The 19,471-nt window shown below is 42.8% G+C and overlaps 1 protein-coding gene across 1 annotated transcript; it reads right to left on the reverse strand.

The window, feature by feature from the left end:
- Positions 1–13,822: 13,822 nt before the first annotated feature.
- Positions 13,823–19,135, reverse strand: LOC138876324 (uncharacterized). The gene is made up of 5 exons (XM_070155236.1): positions 18,669–19,135; positions 18,096–18,337; positions 15,701–15,935; positions 15,428–15,605; positions 13,823–13,852 (listed from the first exon to the last, which is right to left on the reverse strand). Exons 1-5 carry the CDS (start codon positions 19,133–19,135, stop codon positions 13,823–13,825), a joined length of 1,152 nt encoding a protein of 383 aa, XP_070011337.1.
- Positions 19,136–19,471: the final 336 nt, after the last annotated feature.

The raw sequence follows: 19,471 nt of genomic DNA on the forward strand, positions 1-19,471 counted from the left end.
CGGAAATCTTTTATGTGGAAAGTTGATGAAAATAATAATTTTTGCCTTTACAAGTTGATTTAGTTGACTTCGGTCAATATTTTGAGTAAATGGACCCGGACTTGTGTTTTGACAGTCCCGATGGGTCCGTATTGAGTAAACTATTAAAAACTGTAAGTCTGAAAATTTAATGGTTTTTAAGAAATTATTAATGTTTGATCTTGTTGGTATCGAGTCTGTATTTTGGTTCCGGAGTCTGGTACAGGTTCAATTTAATATTTATGTCATGTCTGTGAAATTTGGTGAAAAACGGAGTTGGTTTGACGTGATTCGGACGTCCGGTTGAGAAAATAGAAATTTCAAAGTGTTCTTAAGAATCCCATGTGATTTGGTGCTAAATTCGCAGTTCTAAGTGTTATTTTGGCAATTCAATCGCGCGAGCAAGTTGTAGGATGTTTTAAGACTTGTGTGTATGTTTGGTTTGGAGCCCCGAGGGCTCGGGTGAGTTACAGATAGGCTACAGAGTGATTTGAAACTTAGGAAAAATACTGGTGTTCTTCAGATGTGTTGCAGGGCTCAGACCTCGAGAAGAGTTATCTAGTTCATGACTTGGAGCTGGCAGCCATTGTTCACATGGATGTCGTGTCGTGTCGTATGAGGTGTTCGCGGATCATAATAGTTTGCAGTATTGTCCAAGCAAAATGAGCTCAATTTGAGGCAGATGAGGTGGTTGGAGATATTGAAAGACTATGATATCACTATCTTATATCATCCCGAGAAGGCCAATATGGTGGCCAATGCTTTGAGGAGGAAGTCAGCTAGAATGGGCAACCTTGCGTACATTCCAATCGGTGAGAGACCGCTTGCATTAGATATTCAGGCCTTAGCCAATCAGTTCTTGAGGTTGGATGTTCCTAAGCCCAGTCGCGTTTTAGCTTGCATAGTCGCTCGGTCTTCTTTGTTTGAGCGCATCGGGGAGTGAGAATATGATGACCCTCATTTACTTGTCCTTAGGGACACAGTACGACACGGTGATGCCAAGCAGGTTACGGTTGGAGATGATGGAGTTTTAAGGATGCATGGTCGTGTTTGTGTACTTAATGTGGATGGACTTCATGATTTGATTCTAGAGAAGGCCCACAGTTTCCCGGTATCCTATTCATACGGGCGCCGCTAAGATGTATCAGGACTTGCGGCAGCATTATTAGTGGAGGAGGATGAAGAAGGATAAAGTTGTGTATGTAGCCCGATGTCTAAATTGTCAGCAAGTTAAGTACGAGCTTTTGAGACCTGGTGGTTTACTTCAGAAGATAGAGATTCTTGAGTGGCAGTGAGAGCGTATCACTATGGATTTTGTTGCTGGGCTCCCACGGACTCAGAGGAAGTTCGATGCAGTTTGGGTTATTATGGATAGACTGACCAAGTCAGCGCATTTTAGTCATGTTGTAGTTTCCTATTCTTCGGAGCGGTTAGCAGAGATTTATATCCGTGAGATCATTCGTATTCACGGTGTGCCCGTGTTTATCATTTCTGATTGAGGTACGCAGTTTACCTTGCACTTCTAGAGGGCAATATAGCGTGAATTGGGTACGCGGGTCGAGTTGAGCACAACATTTCATCCTTAGACGGGCGGATAACCCGATTATACTATTCAGATCTTGGAGGATATGCTCTGTACCTATGTTATTGACTTTGGAGGTACTTGAGATCAGTTTTTCCCATTAGTGAAGTTTTCCTACAACAACAGCTGCCAGTCGAGCATTCAGATGGCCCCCTATGAGGCATTGTATGGTAGACGGTATCGGTCGCTTGCTGGATGGTTTGAGCCTGGAGAGGCTCGATTATTAGGTACATATTTGGTACAGGATTCCTTGGATAAGGTTAAGATCATTCAGGATAGGCTTCATACAGCTCAGTCCAGGCAGAAAAGTTATGCCGACCGTAAGGTTCGTGATGTGGGATTCATGGTCGGAGAGAGGGTGTTGCTTCAGGTATCACCCATGAAGGGTATAATAAGGTTTGGAAAGAAGGGCAAGTTAAGCCCTAGGTACATCAGGCCTTTTAAGATCCTTAAGCGAGTGGAAGAGGTGGCCTATAGACTTGCATTTCCACCAGGCTTATTAGTGGTGCATCTAGTGTTTCATGTGCCCATGCTTCGGAAGTATCACGATGATCCATCCCACGTATTAGATTTCAGCATTGTCCAGTTGGACAAGGATTTGACCTATGAGGAGGAGTCGATAGCCATTCTAGATCGGTAGGTTTGCTAGTTGAGATTGAAGAGTTATCCCTTAGTTCGAGTGCAGTGGAGAGGTCAGCCTATTGAGGTATCTTCCTAGGAGTCCGAGTCCAATATACAAAGCAGATACCCCCACCTTTTCAATGGCTCAGGTACTTTTCTATGTCTGTTCGAGGACGAACAACTGTTTTAGAGATGGAGAATGTGATGACCTAAAAGGTAATCTTGTGTTTTAGAACCCAGTTTCGAGGCCTTTAAAACCTCATCTTATTCCTCCTCGATTTGCGTATGCAGTTGGGCAAGTTTTCGGAAATCTTTTATGTGGAAAGTTGATGAAAATAATAATTTTTGCCTTTACAAGTTGATTTAGTTGACTTCGGTCAATATTTTGAGTAAATGGACCCGGACTTGTGTTTTGACAGTCCCGATGGGTCCGTATTGAGTAAACTATTAAAAACTGTAAGTCTGAAAATTTAATGGTTTTTAAGAAATTATTAATGTTTGATCTTGTTGGTATCGAGTCTGTATTTTGGTTCCGGAGTCTGGTACATGTTCAATTTAATATTTATGTCATGTCTGTGAAATTTGGTGAAAAAACGGAGTTGGTTTGACGTGATTCGGACGTCCGGTTGAGAAAATAGAAATTTCAAAGTGTTCTTAAGAATCCCATGTGATTTGGTGCTCAATTCGCAGTTCTAAGTGTTATTTTGGCAATTCAATCGCGCGAGCAAGTTGTAGGATGTTTTAAGACTTGTGTGTATGTTTGGTTTGGAGCCCCGAGGGCTCGGGTGAGTTACAGATAGGCTACAGAGTGATTTGAAACTTAGGAAAAATACTGGTGTTCTTCAGATGTGTTGCAGGGCTCAGACCTCGAGAAGAGTTATCTAGTTCATGACTTGGAGCTGGCAGCCATTGTTCACATGGATGTCGTGTCGTGTCGTGTCATGTCGTGTCGTGTCGTGTCGTATGAGGTGTTCGTGGATCATAAGAGTTTGCAGTATTGTCCAAGCAAAATGAGCTCAATTTGAGGCAAATGAGGTGGTTGGAGATATTGAAAGACTATGATATCACTATCTTATATCATCCCGAGAAGGCCAATATGGTGGCCAATGCTTTGAGGAGGAAATCAGCTAGAATGGGCAACCTTGCGTACATTCCAATCGGTGAGAGACCGCTTGCATTAGATATTCAGGCCTTAGCCAATCAGTTCTTGAGGTTGGATGTTCCTAAGCCCAGTCGCGTTTTAGCTTGCATAGTCGCTCGGTCTTCTTTGTTTGAGCGCATCGGGGAGTGAGAATATGATGACCCTCATTTACTTGTCCTTAGGGACACTGTACGACACGGTGATGCCAAGAAGGTTACGGTTGGAGATGATGGAGTTTTAAGGATGCATGGTCGTGTTTGTGTACTTAATGTGGATGGACTTCATGATTTGATTCTAGAGAAGGCCCACAGTTTCCCGGTATCCTATTCATACGGGCGCCGCTAAGATGTATCAGGACTTGCGGCAGCATTATTAGTGGAGGAGGATGAAGAAGGATAAAGTTGTGTATGTAGCCCGATGTCTAAATTGTCAGCAAGTTAAGTACGAGCTTTTGAGACCTGGTGGTTTACTTCAGAAGATAGAGATTCTTGAGTGGCAGTGAGAGCGTATCACTATGGATTTTGTTGCTGGGCTCCCACGGACTCAGAGGAAGTTCGATGCAGTTTGGGTTATTATGGATAGACTGACCAAGTCAGCGCATTTTAGTCATGTTGTAGTTTCCTATTCTTCGGAGCGGTTAGCAGAGATTTATATCCGTGAGATCATTCGTATTCACGGTGTGCCCGTGTTTATCATTTCTGATTGAGGTACGCAGTTTACCTTGCACTTCTAGAGGGCAATATAGCGTGAATTGGGTACGTGGGTCGAGTTGAGCACAACATTTCATCCTTAGACAGGCGGATAACCCGATCATACTATTCAGATCTTGGAGGATATGCTCCGTACCTATGTTATTGACTTTGGAGGTACTTGAGATCAGTTCTTCCCATTAGTGAAGTTTTCCTACAACAACAGCTGCCAGTCGAGCATTCAGATGGCCCCCTATGAGGCATTGTATGGCAGACGGTGTCGGTCGCTTGCTGGATGGTTTGAGCCTGGAGAGGCTCGATTATTAGGTACATATTTGGTACAGAATTCCTTGGATAAGGTTAAGATCATTCAGGATAGGCTTCATACAGCTCAGTCCAGGCAGAAAAGTTATGCCGACCGTAAGGTTCGTGATGTGGCATTCATGGTCGGAGAGAGGGTGTTGCTTCAGGTATCACCCATGAAGGGTATAATAAGGTTTGGAAAGAAGGGCAAGTTGAGCCCTAGGTACATCAGGCCTTTTAAGATCCTTGAGCGAGTGGAAGAGGTGGCCTATAGACTTGCGTTGCCACCAGGCTTATTAGTGGTGCATCTAGTGTTTCATGTGCCCATGCTTCGGAAGTATCACGATGATCCATCCCACGTATTAGATTTCAGCATTGTCCAGTTGGACAAGGATTTGACCTATGAGGAGGAGTCGATAGCCATTCTAGACCGGTAGGTTTGCTAGTTGAGATCGAAGAGTTATCCCTTAGTTCGAGTGCAGTGGAGAGGTCAGCCTGTTGAGGTATCTTCCTAGGAGTCCGAGTCCAATATACAAAGCAGATACCCCCACCTTTTCAATGGCTCAGGTACTTTTCTATGTCTGTTCGAGGACGAACAACTATTTTAGAGATGGAGAATGTGATGACCTAAAAGGTAATCTTGTGTTTTAGAACCCAGTTTCGAGGCCTTTAAAACCTCATCTTATTCCTCCTCGATTTGCGTATGCAGTTGGGCAAGTTTTCGGAAATCTTTTATGTGGAAAGTTGATGAAAATAATAATTTTTGCCTTTACAAGTTGATTTAGTTGACTTCGGTCAATATTTTGAGTAAATGGACTCGGACTTGTGTTTTGACAGTCCCGATGGGTCCGTATTGAGTAAACTATTAAAAACTGTAAGTCTGAAAATTTAATGGTTTTTAAGAAATTATTAATGTTTGATCTTGTTGGTATCGAGTCTGTATTTTGGTTCCGGAGTCTGGTACATGTTCAATTTAATATTTATGTCATGTCTGTGAAATTTGGTGAAAAAACGGAGTTGGTTTGACGTGATTCGGACGTCCGGTTGAGAAAATAGAAATTTCAAAGTGTTCTTAAGAATCCCATGTGATTTGGTGCTAAATTCGCAGTTCTAAGTGTTATTTTGGCAATTCAATCGCGCGAGCAAGTTGTAGGATGTTTTAAGACTTGTGTGTATGTTTAGTTTGGAGCCCCGAGGGCTCGGGTGAGTTACAGATAGGCTACAGAGTGATTTGAAACTTAGGAAAAATGCTGGTGTTCTTCAGATGTGTTGCAGGGCTCAGACCTCGCAAATGTGAGGTCAAGTTTCGCATTTGCGACTATTGATGAGGTTGCATTTGCGAACTTCTCATCGCAAATGCAAAGAGAAGCTGGGTCAGCTTATGTTCGCAAATGCGAACAAACCTTCGCATTTGCGAAGTTGGTGTGGGGAAGGGGTTTTTCACATTTGCGAAGAAGGCGGTCGCAATTGTGATCCCAACTCCGCATTTGCGAACAATATGTTTGCATTTGCGACAAAAGCAAATATGCGATAGGTTCACATTTGCGATGCCTTTCTCGCATTTGCGAAGCTCAGGTCGCAAATGCGACATCTACAACTGTGTAAAAGGGACTTAGACGAGATTTTTCAATCATTCTTCAAATTTTCCAAACAAGAAACCCTCTAGGCGATTTTCCAAATACCATTTCTTCCCCAAATCATAGGTAAGTGATTCTTAACTCGTTTCTTTCAATCTTTCACTTCATTTTACAAGATATCAGCCTAGAATCTAAGATTTTCATGGTGGAATTGGGAATTTTTAGGTAGAAACTAGGAATTTCGAAATTTTGGATTTAGACATCAAATTGAGGTCGGATTCCAAAATCAATTGTATATCCAGGCTCGGGGTGAATTGGTAATCGGGTTTTGGTCCAAATTTCGGGTTTGGACCAAGCAGGCCCGAGTGTTGACTTTTTTAAAAATGGCCTAAATTGAATTCCTTGCAATCGTGGGTAGTTCCTAAGGCTTAAATTGAATTGTTTGGTTGGTAATTTTATAGATTCTATTGGTCCGGAGGCTTGTGTGAAGGGAAATGAGGTGATTGAGCTTTGAGTTTGGCTGTGGAAGCGGGGTAAATATTGTGGTTAACCTTAGCTTGAGGGATTAGGTAGTATTTGCTTATTTGTTACGTGTTTGGATGTTGAGTACAACATATAGGTGAGGTGACGAGTACCTATACGTGTTGTCGAGTCATAGCATGTGAGTGAATCTTATTCTTGTAAATGTTGTATTCTTGATCATATAATTCATGTTTAGATTATCTATTCGATGTGTTGAGCCATTTCCTATCATATTTTATTGAATTTGGTTTTGATTGAGTATTGACTCAAAGTTGAGGTTGGTATTATGGAACTACGTGATGATGTAAGACTTGTTGTTGTCATTTCTATCTTCCTATTATTGTTGTTCCTTGTTTTTGGTGAGGAAGAGTGATAAAGCATGAAGGGTTATGACATGCACGTTTCTATGATTTATTATGGTGAGGTTGAGTGATAAAGCACGAAGGGTGATGCCGTGCACATTTCTATTATTTTATATGGTGAGGTTGAGTGTAAAAGCACGAAGGGTGATGCCGTGCCATTTTTATTGATTATCTGGTAGGTTGAGAGTAAAAGCATGAAGGGTGATGCCATGCATTTTTCTTTTGTTGTGTTCACTTATTATTGTTGGTTCAAGGTGTACTAGTTGTTTAAATTCCTCTATTGCTGTGATTCTTTACCTTGCAACCCCCTTAGCATGCTTGCCCTCCCTTTATTACTTGTTTAGCTTCTTTTAGTTGTTATTATGCTCGTATATTGCTTAACTGCACAGGTTTATGTATGTATCTTGTCCTAGCATCGTCACTACTTCGCCGAGGTTAGGTTCGTCACTTACCAGTACATGGGGTTGGTTGTACTAATGCTGCACTCTGCACTTTTTGTGCAGATTTCGGTGCTGGACCGTGTTAACCCAAGTTGATCTGCTGCCTTCAATCCTACAGTAGTCCCAAAGTAGATCTGCCGGTGTTCGCAGACCCTGGAGTCCCCATCTAGTTATTTCAATTTATGTTTCTTTTAATTTGAAAATGGTTGTATTTTATTTCAGCCAGTATTTATAGTGACTCTTAGAAGTTCGTGAAATGTGGTACTAGATTCTGGGTAGTTGTGTATAAGTACTTGGGTTATTATGAAATTCTGTACTCCTTTAATTTGTTTTGGTTTAATTGCCGTTATTTACTGAATTGGTTAAGGGTTAGCATAATAAATCTTTAACTGTTGACTTGCCTAACATTTGAAAAGTTAGGCACCATCACGGTCCCGACGGTGAAAAATCCGGGTCGTGACATGAAGGTTGTGTTATGTACGAAAAAAATAACAAATTTCAAATTTCACAATTAAATTTTTTTAAAAAGAGACCTTGATTGATTTCTTAAACTTTTTTTTTTGCTTGAACAACAAAATATTATTAATACTTAACTAGTAACATTACATAGGAGTGACGTCTCGTTAGGGGCATCTAAAGTACTTGAGCCAGAGGGGCTGCTAGTCATAGGATTACAAAAATAATTGAGATTTACAAGTTCAGCTAGCCTGTTTAGTACATTGGTAGATACTAGTCTATTAGTAGGTGCTCCTATTTTGTCTTCATGTAGCAAGTTCCAAAAAACATTCAGTGGGTAAACAATTGTTGATAAAGGAGTACTACTTGGTTACTTGAATCCTTCCGGAGCCAAAACATGCGCAAGTTATGCCAGATCAATGTATTCCCCAGTTCCTTCAGTAGTAACCTGCATTCATTAATAAGGTTACAGTAGAAGGAACAATTATTGTGGGAAAGTGATCGCTTCAGACTCCACACTATTAAAAAGTAGGAAGAGAAGGTCGCAATAGCTTTTACCCGATATAAGGGTCGGGATCGATTTCCACAGGCAGCTAGGAATGGAGTCGAGTATCTATCTAGACTAGAAGTGTGTATTTTTTCCAAATGTCACTTTCATACATTTTTGGGTTTTTAGATTATAAACTACTATTACCAAGCTCTGTTGCTTTTTTGAGCCGAGGGTCTCCTGGAAACAGCCTCTCTACCCTTCGGGGTAGAGGTAAGGTCTGTGTACATATTACCCTCCCCAGACCCCGCTTGTGGGATTATACTGGGTCGTTGTTGTTGTTGTTGTTGTTGTATTACCAAGCTATTAATTGAAACTAGATTATGCTACGAGATAATTGTTAAGTTGTATGGGAAGAAGGGCACTAGGGTCGTGACATTACCTAGGTGGCTAATTGACGGGTAGAAGTTACTAAATTTCGATTGACATAATTGGGGCTTATGCTATAACCATTGCACAATTTTACCCACTCTCACACCTCTCGTTAGAGAGAGTGATTTTGCCCAATTGACTCTCTCGAGACCAAACGGGTAGGCAAATTAGCTCAAGCAACTAGGGTTCAAGTGGGACAATTACTCTTTCGAGGTTTAACCCTTTAATTGGGACTATCAATTCTCTTGAGTCCATCCCAATTTCTTGTTGGGTCAATTTTGGAGACTTGGGCTCTCTTTCTCAAGAAGAGCCAAGTCAACTTATCATAAACCAATGTTTGCAACCACCAATTCATAGATTAAACCATAAAATTGACCCAAATAACAAACACCCATAGTTAATCTAACAATAGATGGCAACACCCATCAATTACCCACACTAGGGTTGAGCCACAACCCTAGAAGAAAATAGAGAAATAGATGAAGAACAAGGCATATTAATTAAATGCTAAATGAAAATACAAGAATCTATCGTTAACTTGAAGCTAAGATGCCAAAATGGCTACAAATGAAGTTCCCACGAGTGCAGCTAAGTTCTGGATATATCTGATAACCTAAAAATGATAAATTGTTCTATTTATACTAGAATGGAAAAACTGGACAAAAAATATCCCTGCGGGGTCAGCACGGGCCACGTAAAATGGACCGCGGCCGCACTAGGCTCTTGGACTTTAATTTTGGGTTCTCTGACTTGAGCTCTGCAGATCGCGTAAAATGGACCGCGACAGCGAAGGCAGCTATCGCGGTCCGCACAACAATGACCGCGGACCGTGTTGGCATTTTTCATCTCTCTGAATATCTCTTCCGCGGACCGAACAAGAAGGCAGTGCGGCCGTGGAACCTTCACCGTGGACCGCGCAATGTGGACTGCGGCCGTGTTGCCTAAGGCCTGGTTTTTGTCATCTCTCTGAATACCTCTTCCGCGGACCGCACAAAAGGCAGTGCGGCCGCGGAACTTTCACCGCGAGCCACGCAGTGTGGACTGCAGCCGCGTTGCTTGAAGCTTGATCTTTCCATCTCTCTGAATCACCTAGTGCGGCCGCATTCCATTTTGTGCAGTCCGCACTAGGCTTGTTTGCCCACAGTTTACTTTGTCTTTGATACTTGAGTAGGTTTCACTCCTTTTGAGCGGATATTTGACATTTCTTCACTTTGTCGACCAAACCTGCAATCAAGCACAACTTATGAGCCTTTTTGGGACTATTTTGTAACGATTTATAATCAAAGCATAAGCAAGAAGGAGCATAAAACTCATTAAAATCTCTACTTATGAACTCCCCCAAACTTAAGCCTTTGCTTGTCCTCAAGCAAACAAAATAAGACCCACCCCCTAAGGGAAAATCCAAGTATTTCCAACTATCCTAAAATAACCTCAACAAGCATCAATTGGGACTAACAACTGCCCTCAATACGAATGAATCATTAACAATATTTAAACTTTGAAAAACTATGGATCAAGTGTGAGACAGGAGCATCAAGAGTTGACTCATTACATCAAAGAACTTTCTCAATTTACTTTGGCCATTGTGGAATCCAAACTTACACATCCTCACTCTCCCTAAGCAAAACTCACCTTTTAGAGTATTAACACACAAACCGAGGTTAATGGGAATTCACTCATCTCTTCACAAGGAAAGGTCACAAGTTCGTCTCTAAGTACCATATGCTTGCCCCTCATGTAAATATCCACTAATGTAAGCGTCCTTCAACTCAAGATCATATAGGGCTTTTGAGGAGTCAATGTGAAGGCTTTTGGTTCAAGGTAGGAAAGGTTTGGTCTAAATGGGTTCCATCTTCCCTTAAGCACTTCTTTTGATTCATGTGGCACAGTTCTCTTGACTCTTTAAGTATCTCACTTCTTTTTAAGGGGTTAGAGAGACGTAATGTCTCTCTTTTTATTGCACTTCAAAGCGTTTCTCCTTTTTCAACTTTTCCACACCTTTTTCTCTTTTGTTTTTTTTTCTTGAATCCGTTTTTATTCTTTTTCACATTGGGCTTTCTTTTTGTCTTTTTCTTTTCTTTTCTTTTCTTTTTCATTGCCTTCCTTTTCTTCGCTTTAGTACCTTTTACCACTTGTTCCTTCTCTCGTCTCTCCCCCTTAACTTAGACTTTTTCCATTGCTCAAGGGAAGATCGGGTGCCAAAAAGGGGTATATTTTAGAATGGATATAGGTTGATAGTATTGGTTCTTGAAAGAAAAAGGTTTAAGGCTCAAAAGGGTTAACTAGGGAGTATATCATTTGGACTCGAAAAAGGTTTAAGGCTCAAAAGGGTTAACTAGGAGTATATCAACAGACATTCAGGGCAAGTTTTAGACCATTGGCTCGAAACTTGGACTCACAATTCAATTTCTCACCACACAAACTCAAGGATTGTTAAAGACATAGAGTCGGGGACCCACAACAACTTTAGACACGATTTGAGCACACAATGGTCCCGAAAGACCACATGATGATTGTTTGGTCAACACAAGAGTCTCAAGGTCACGACTTTCACCATCCTAAACACAACGACTTATCTTTGACCATGGGATCAAAGGCAATTGTGTTAGGCCCCAGTGAAGCTTTGCTTGAGGAAACCTTAACTAAAAGCTACCAAAAATAGAAACAAAAACGAACTCAACACCTTAAGAAGGTTGTCACGCCATCCATCATCGGGAAGAGCCACCCAATTCACACAATACTCCACCTTTGGAAAGAACCGTGGCATTAAGAAAACCAAAGGCTTATTGAAAGCGCCAAAAACAAAACAAAAAGCTACGAGCCTATCTAAGAAACTAAAAACGATTTTTTTTTTACGAAAATAGAAAATAAAATGAATGTGTACAATATGGGATTTGAATATACAATGGGGATGAATATATACAATAATGTAACTTTATATACAGACCAAATGAAAGATAAAAAGTGTGATAAAAGTAACTAAACGTAAAATTATATACATACCAAAGATGAAAATAAAAAAAAACATAAAATGTAACAATATATACAGTCATCCAAAAATATAAGGCGCACCCCCTCAAATAAAAGCTGGCATTGTCCCCAATGCCAACTAAACAAATAAGCACCAAAAAGTATAAGGAAAGGATACAGGAACTGCCTAAGCTGTGTCCGTCTGCATGGGATAATCAGTGGTCCCTAGGTCCTCTGTATGCGCGGGAACCTCAGATTGGTTTCCGGTTTCCTGCTGCTCAGCTGCTGGGACTGGGGCCTGGACCTAGATGGGCTGAATATCAGGAATATCCTGTGGCTGACTGGAGGGAGCCTCCGGTAGGACCGCCAACTGGATGATCGCCTCATCTGCACTAGGGAGCTTCCTCTTCTTCTTTGGAAGCCTCTATTTCTGCTCCTGCTATGGCTATGCTGCTGGTACTGCTGCTGGTACTACTGCTGGAGCTGGATCCTCAAATAATAAGTCTAAAGGTAGCTGGTCTGCCTTCAGTTTGTCCACATCCGCTCAAAGCTCCTTCACAGACTCTTTGGAAGCCCGTTTTTTGCACAGCTTCTTGTGCTCCCTGGCAAGGCTCCTTCAGGGCCTTGCCATGTGAATCTACTGCCTTAGCCAAGGCTCCCTGAGTACTGATGATCTTTTCCTAGTTCTCCAATATCTTCTTCAATGTATCCTTAATGGCCTGTGGAACTTGGGCTGGCTGCGGTGCCGACTGAGCCTCAATGGTAGAAGTCAAGGTGGACAACTTGGATGACGCAGCTGACATCCAGTTGTTCAAGCTATGAAGTGTCTGGCTCAGCTGGTGGGCAGTGATAGGATGGGCCCGGGAAGATGGAATCTGCGGGCCAGCTGAAGTAGATGGACCAGCAGTAGTGGAAGATCCGGGAGGCATGTCAGCAACTGTGAAAGCAGGCTCAGCGAAGGGCTCTATTGTAACCGGCTCTTCAGACTGGCCGGTTGAGGCAAAAGCAAACGACTTGTAATTTTTGTCCTTGGGACTATCTGACCCCTTCAGACTGTACCATGAAAACGGAGCCACATGTTTGACCTTGATGTCAAAATGTCTCTTCTCCACCTCCAGGTCCTTGAAATACACATTGAGGGTGCTGGGAAAAGGGTAGTTTCGGTCATTCTCAACCCCCTCTGCAGAAATGACACGGGACATCACATTGCCCACATTGATAGGGTATCCCGCCATAATAGATGCAACAAGAACAGCCCGGGCTAGCGGAATAGTCTGATCATGGGTAGTGGGGTCGAGCCGACTGCACACAAAAGTCAACCACCTCCTAGCCTCAAAGTTAAAAGTCCTCCGAAGTATTTTGACCCCTGCTTGTAAGCACTCTGGAACCGTACCCGGGACTGCCAGGTATGAGGCTAACCACGGACGAACCTCCTTGCCCATTGCCAACTTTTCATTGTAAAGGGACTCATATTCTTCATTGAACCCTAGGTATTCATTTAGTGCCTTCCCGGTAAATACCACATTTTTGTTTCGCACTTTGGTCACTTTAGTGACCTTCAAGATGTAGGCCATATTTCTATAAAACTCCTTGACCATGTGCTTATTCGCTTTCACACAATTATCTTTGAAGTGCTCCCAACCCACTCGAGATCGAAACTGTCTATGTACATTGGGGTGTAGGGGTAGAAGGTCTCTATTAATGAAGCTCCTCTCAAGAATCAACTTTCGTGCCGTCCACTAATCCCTAAACTTGTGGAACGCCACATGGCTGACGAATCTATCTTTCCAAACAGCGGGATTTCTAGTTCGGTCAACACCCCCAACCTGAGGCACACCACCCCCAGGTAACTCCCCATCTCCCTCATCACCTCTAGCACCCTCTCCAGTTATTGACGTTGTGGGAGAGGTAGAGTATTCATCCCCACTACCTGCCACTGAGCCCTCAGACGACCCAGAAGAAATGTTGATTGAAGCTCGAGTATCGGGGGAAGAGGGAGGAGTGTCTCTATGTATGGCGTTCTCCGGGTACGGGATGTATAGTGGGACTGAATCTGAAGAGATCTCCCGGGATGGCTTGTACTCACTCCCCGAGTTGTCAATGGCTTTGTCGGCCGCTTTGATTGCTTTCCTCATGTCCTTTATGTTTTGTATAGCCTGGGGAGTGAGTTTTACCATCCTTTGCTTCCCTTCCCAGGAGGAGTTACCTCGGCCGGGTTATTTCTAGCCTTTGCCTCTTTGTTTGACCATTGCCTGCAAGCATAAACATCTAGCTTTGTTAGTATCAACATAGACAGTGAAAGAGATGTGGAAAATGAATTGCAGAACAGAAACCACAAGCTGCAGAATATATTGCAGAAATAGTGCACCGCGGCCCGCACAAAAAGGAGTGCGGCCGCACTGGGGACACCGCAGACTGCATAAAGGCGATCGTGGTCCGCACTAAGGCAAGGTTTATAACACCACCTCTATGAATCCAACCACCGCGACCCGCACAAGGTAGCACCTCGGCCGTGTTGGGCCAGCGCGGACCACACAAAATGCAACGCGTCCGCGCTGGGCAAGAGCTCAATTCCTGAAAAATCCTCACCGCGGTCCGCACAAAATGGCACCGAGGATCGAGTCGAAGCACCGCGGACCGCGGTGGGTGCTTGGTCAATGCACTGAGTTAGAGTTCTTGGTCTTGCGTTATTGTTCAAATTTTCACCTAACTTTGTCCGCACTCAATTTACCCAGTTAATAATACTCCTTAGGCACGCAAAACTTAACAGTTAAATTAAACTAACATCAAAATTGAAGAATTACGGGGGAAAGAAGCCTACACAGTTAATAGAAAATGACATAAAATGAAATTAACTAATTAAAATAACAAGAAGTGATTGAATTGTTACCAGATATTGAGAATAAATGAAGAAACACAATGCAAACAAGCTAGTATAAAGAAGAGGGAAGATAAGGAGTGATTTTTAGTTCTCTGAGAATCAATTTTTCGAAAAGGGTAACCGGTGACCTCAGAGGTCTATTTATAGAAAAGCACGTGGGACCCAACCTCACCTACCAGTGCGGCCGCACAAAACGGACCGCGGACAGCGCTGAGTTTGTTCAAAAGAACCTTGAGAAGGCAACCTCCGCGGTTCGCACAAAACGACCGCGGCCGCGGAGGTCCACCGCGGTCCGCACTAAATGGAATGAGGCTGCGGTGGCAATCATCAGAGAGCACCTCACTTGTCCTTCACCAGTATGGACTGCACAAAGTGCAATGCGGCCACACTAGAAACTTCAGAGGCTGTTCAATTTTTCCCAAATTGTTTTGCACTGTATCAACACAGTCCCTGAAACATCTCACAACCAATTAGCTCAAAAATCAATCCTACACTACAAAGAAAATGAAAGGAAACAAGAAGAAAAAGACATGGGTTGCCTCCCAAGAAGCACTTGATTTAACGTCGCGGCACGACGCATGTTACCATCACATCACTTTAGATGAAGAAGTGCCACCACGTGGCTGTCATCAAATTTTCCAAGATAATGCTTGACCCGGTGCCCATTAACTCTGAAAACTTCACCATTTTTGTTCCTTAGATCAAGAGCACCAAATGGGGTCACAAACACAACTTCAAATGGCCCACTCCACTTTGACTTGAGCTTACCCGGAAACAGACGTAACTGGGAATTGAACAAGAGAACCATATCTCCAACCTTGAACTCCTTACCCCGAGCATATTTGTCGTGAAGGTAATTCATTTTGTCCTTATACAAGGATGAATTTGAGTAGGCATGGAATCTAAACTCATCGAGCTCATTGAGTTGTTCAACACGAAGATTTGCCGCATCATCCCATTCCAAATTCAATTTCCTCAAATCCCACATGGCTTTGTTCTCTAACTCAACCGGAAGATGACAAGCTTTTCCAAACACCAATCGATACAGAGACATACCAATCGAAGGTTTGTAAGCCGTCTGATAAGCCCATAGAGCGTCATCCAACTTTTTCGACCAATCAATCCTATTAGCATTGACAGTTTTTGACAAGATGCTCTTAATTTCTCTGTTAGAGACTTCCACTTGACTACTAGCTTGAGGATGATAGGGGGTGGAAACCTTTTGATTGACACCATACTTGGAAAGCAACATGTCGAAAGCCTTGTTGCAAAAATGAGACCCCCATCACTAATAATCCCACGAGGAGTGCGAAACCTTGTGAAGATGCTCTTTTTAAGAAACGCAACAACACTCTGGGCTTCATTATTAGGCAAAGCCACGGCTTCAACCCATTTTGAGACATAATCAACCGCCACGATAATGTAAGTATTCCCACAAGAGCTAACAAATGGACCTATGAAATCGATGCCTCAAACATTAAAGATATACACTTCAAGAATCGTATTGATAGGCATCTCATCCCTTTTTGAAATTCCGCCCGCTCTTTGGAACTCATCACATCTCTTCACCAAATCACCCGCATCTTTGAACAAGGTGGGCCAATAGAATCCACAACTAAGAACTTTCGAGGCGGTCCTCACCCCACCATGATGGCCAACATAGGGTGAAGAATGGCAAGCCTCTAAGATACTCAATTGTTCTTGCTCCGGGACACATCTACGAATCACACCATCCGTGCAAATTTTGAACAAGTATGGCTCATCCCAATAGAAATCCAAACTATCCCGCTTGAGCTTCTTCCTTTGGTTAGAAGAGAGATCACACAAGATTATTCCGATCACAAGGTAATTGGCAACATCGGCAAACCATGGCATATCCTTCATTGACACCGCAAGGAGTTGTTCGTCAAAAAATGAATCATTGATCTCAAGGCCGTCACAAGGCCTCCCCTCCTCCTCCAAACGGGACAAGTGGTCAGCCACTTGATTCTCACTACCCTTCTGGTCAATAATTTCTAGATCAAACTCTTGAAGAAGTAAGACCCATCTCATCAATCTCGCCTTGGAGTCTTTCTTGGTCATCAAATATCTAAGGGCGGCATGGTCGGTGTGCACTATAACTTTGGCCCCCATAAGGTAAGGTCGAAACTTTTTCATAGCAAACACAATAGCCAACAACTCTTTCTCGGTGACTGTATAGTTCCTTTGAGCCTCATTCATGGTCTTGCTTGCGTAGTACACCAGATGAAACATCTTGTTGATTTTGTGGCCCAAAACAGCCCCAACCGCAATGTCACTAGCATCACACATGAGCTCGAAAGGCAAGCTCCAATTTGGTGCGGTAATGATGGGGGTAGAAGTCAACTTGAGCTTGAAAAGCTTAAATGCTTGCATACAACTCTCGTCGAATAAGAACTTTGCATCTTTCTCTAGCAACTTGCACAAATGGTGTACCACTTTAGAAAAATCCTTTATGAACCTCCAGTAAAAACCCGCGTGCCCAAGAAAACTCCTCACCCCTTTGACCGAAATAGGGGGAGGAAGCCTTGAAATCACCTCTATCTTGACTTTGTCAACCTCAATTCCTCGTTTCGAGATTTTGTGACCCAACACTATACCCTCTTCAACCATGAAATGACATTTTTCCCAATTGAGTACGAGGTTTGTGTCTTCACACCGGGCCAATACTCTATCCAAATTTTTCAGACACTCATCAAAAGAATCCCCAACCACACTGAAATTATCCATGAAAACCTCCAAGATATCCTCCACCATGTCGGTAAAAATAGCCATCATGCAACGTTGGAAGGTTGCCGGAGCATTACACAATCCGAATGGCATTCGAGAGAAGGCGAATGTTCCATAGGGACATGTAAAAGTTGTCTTTTCTTGGTCCTCTGGGGCAATTAAAATTTGATTGTACCCCGAGTAACCATCCAAGAAAAAATAGAAAGCATGCCCCGCAAGACGATCTAGCATTTGGTCAAGTAATGGCAATGTGAAATGATCTTTTCGGGTCACCTTGTTTAGCTTTCGGTAGTCCATACATACTCTCCACCGGGTGACCGTGCGAGTAGGAATGAGTTTATTGTTGTCATTGTCCAATACAGTCATACCACCCTTCTTCGGCATACATTGCATCGAAGAAGTCCAAGAACTATCAGAAATAGGATAAACCATGCCAGCGTCCAACCACTTGATAACCTCTTTCTTCACCACTTCTTGCATCGCCTCATTTAATCCCCTTTGATGCTCCAAGGAAGGATTTACATCCTCCTCCAAGATGATTTTGTGCATGCAAAATGCGGGGCTTATTCCCCGAATGCCATCTAGAGTCCATCCAATTGCCTTTTTTCGCTTTTGAAGCACCGCCAAAGTGGCCTCAACCTGCATGTTAGTAAGGCAAGAAGAAAGAATAACTGGTAAAGTAGAATTTGAACCCAAGAATTCATACTTGAGGTGTGGAGGAAGTGGCTTCAACTCCAACACTGGTGGCTCCTCAATGGATGGCTTTGTTGGTGGAGTTTTCTGGTTTTCAAGATCCAAAGATAGCTTTCTCGGCTCATAAGAATAAGAGCCCATCCCATGTAGGGCATTTACACTTTCCACTATACTAGAATTATCATTGACATCCATGTTCAAGAGCACTGCTTCAAGCGGATCTTCCACGTTGATCATAGCACTGGTATCATCCATAATCACTGCTGTGACAAGGTCTACAAATGAGCACACCTCGGTGCTATTGGGCTGCTTCATAGATTTGCAAATGTGGAAAACAACCTTTTCGTCTCCCACTCGGAAAGTGAACTCACCCGCTTCAACATGAACCAATGCCTTCCCCGTTGCAAGGAAAGGTCTGCCCAAGATAATAGGAACCTCATAGTCCACCTCACAATCAAAAATCACAAAGTCGGCCGGCAATATGAATTTGTCCACCCAGACAAGCACATCATCAATAATGCCCAAAGGTCGCTTCATCGATCGATCCGCCATTTGAAGTCTCATTGAAGTTGGCCTAGGTTGCCCAATACCCAAAGTTTTTTGAAAACTGCGTAGGACATCAAATTGATACTAGCTCCCAAGTAACAAAGAGCTTTAGCAAAATTCGCACTCCCAATGGTGCAAGGAATGGTGAAAGCACCGGGATCTTCAAGCTTCGGGGCCATTGAATGCACTATAGCACTAACCTGTGAGTCATCTTTATAGTTTCACAATCCATATAACGCTTCTTTGTAACCAAATCATTCATGAATTTTGTATAGCCCGACATTTGTTCAAGTGCCTCCACCAGAGGCACATTGATAGATAAGCTCTTCATCATGTCAATGAACTTTTTAGACTGATTATCAATCTTCTGCTTTGCGAGCCTTTGAGGATAAGGTAGAGGTGGCCTTGGCAGAGGAACCTTGGCTTTTGGCACCACCGGCTCGAGCATGTCAATCACGTGTTCCCTAGACGGGTTCACGACATCATGGGTTTCTACCTCCGTCTCACCAATATCAATCCTTACATCATTGTTCACATTCTCTTCAACTACATCTTCAACAATCAAAGGTACATCAACATCCCGCAACTCAACATCTTCATCTACAACTTGCTTTTTCTTTGAGGTATTCACATCGCCGCCTCTCCAACTTCTTGTTGTAACCGCCATCACATGATTGTTATTTCCACCCTTTGAGTTCACTACCGTATCACTTGGTAGAGCACCCTTCGGGCGAGTATTCAATGACTGAGAGATTTAACCTAATTGCAACTCCAAATTTCGGATAGAGGTGTTGTGAGAAGCCAATTGTGCATCGAAATTCGTGTTTATCTTCATCATCTGCTCGAACATCATTTCAATTCTACCCATATCATTACTAGAAGAACTAGGACCCTAAGAAGAGAAAGGGGGTGGATTGTTTGGTTGTTGGTACATTGGGGGACTTTGAAAGCCTTGCCCCTTGTTGCTGTGGTTTCCATGGTTGTTCCACCTGCCTTGATTGTT

Source organism: Nicotiana sylvestris, chromosome 8 (genome assembly GCF_000393655.2).
Source record: "Nicotiana sylvestris chromosome 8, ASM39365v2, whole genome shotgun sequence".
In the NCBI taxonomy this organism is placed as follows: domain Eukaryota; kingdom Viridiplantae; phylum Streptophyta; class Magnoliopsida; order Solanales; family Solanaceae; genus Nicotiana; species Nicotiana sylvestris.

Coding starts and splice junctions, on each gene's coding strand:
- LOC138876324 (XM_070155236.1), bottom strand. CDS start 19,135: ATGGCGGTTACAACAAGAAGTTGGAGAGGCGGCGATGTGAATACCTCA. Junction 15,936..18,095: donor GGATGTCAATGATAATTCTA/GTATAGTGGAAA, acceptor TCGATTTCATAG/GTCCATTTGTTAGCTCTTGT. Junction 13,853..15,427: donor ATTTGGAATGGGATGATGCG/GCAAATCTTCGT, acceptor TTATGCTTGCAG/GCAATGGTCAAACAAAGAGG.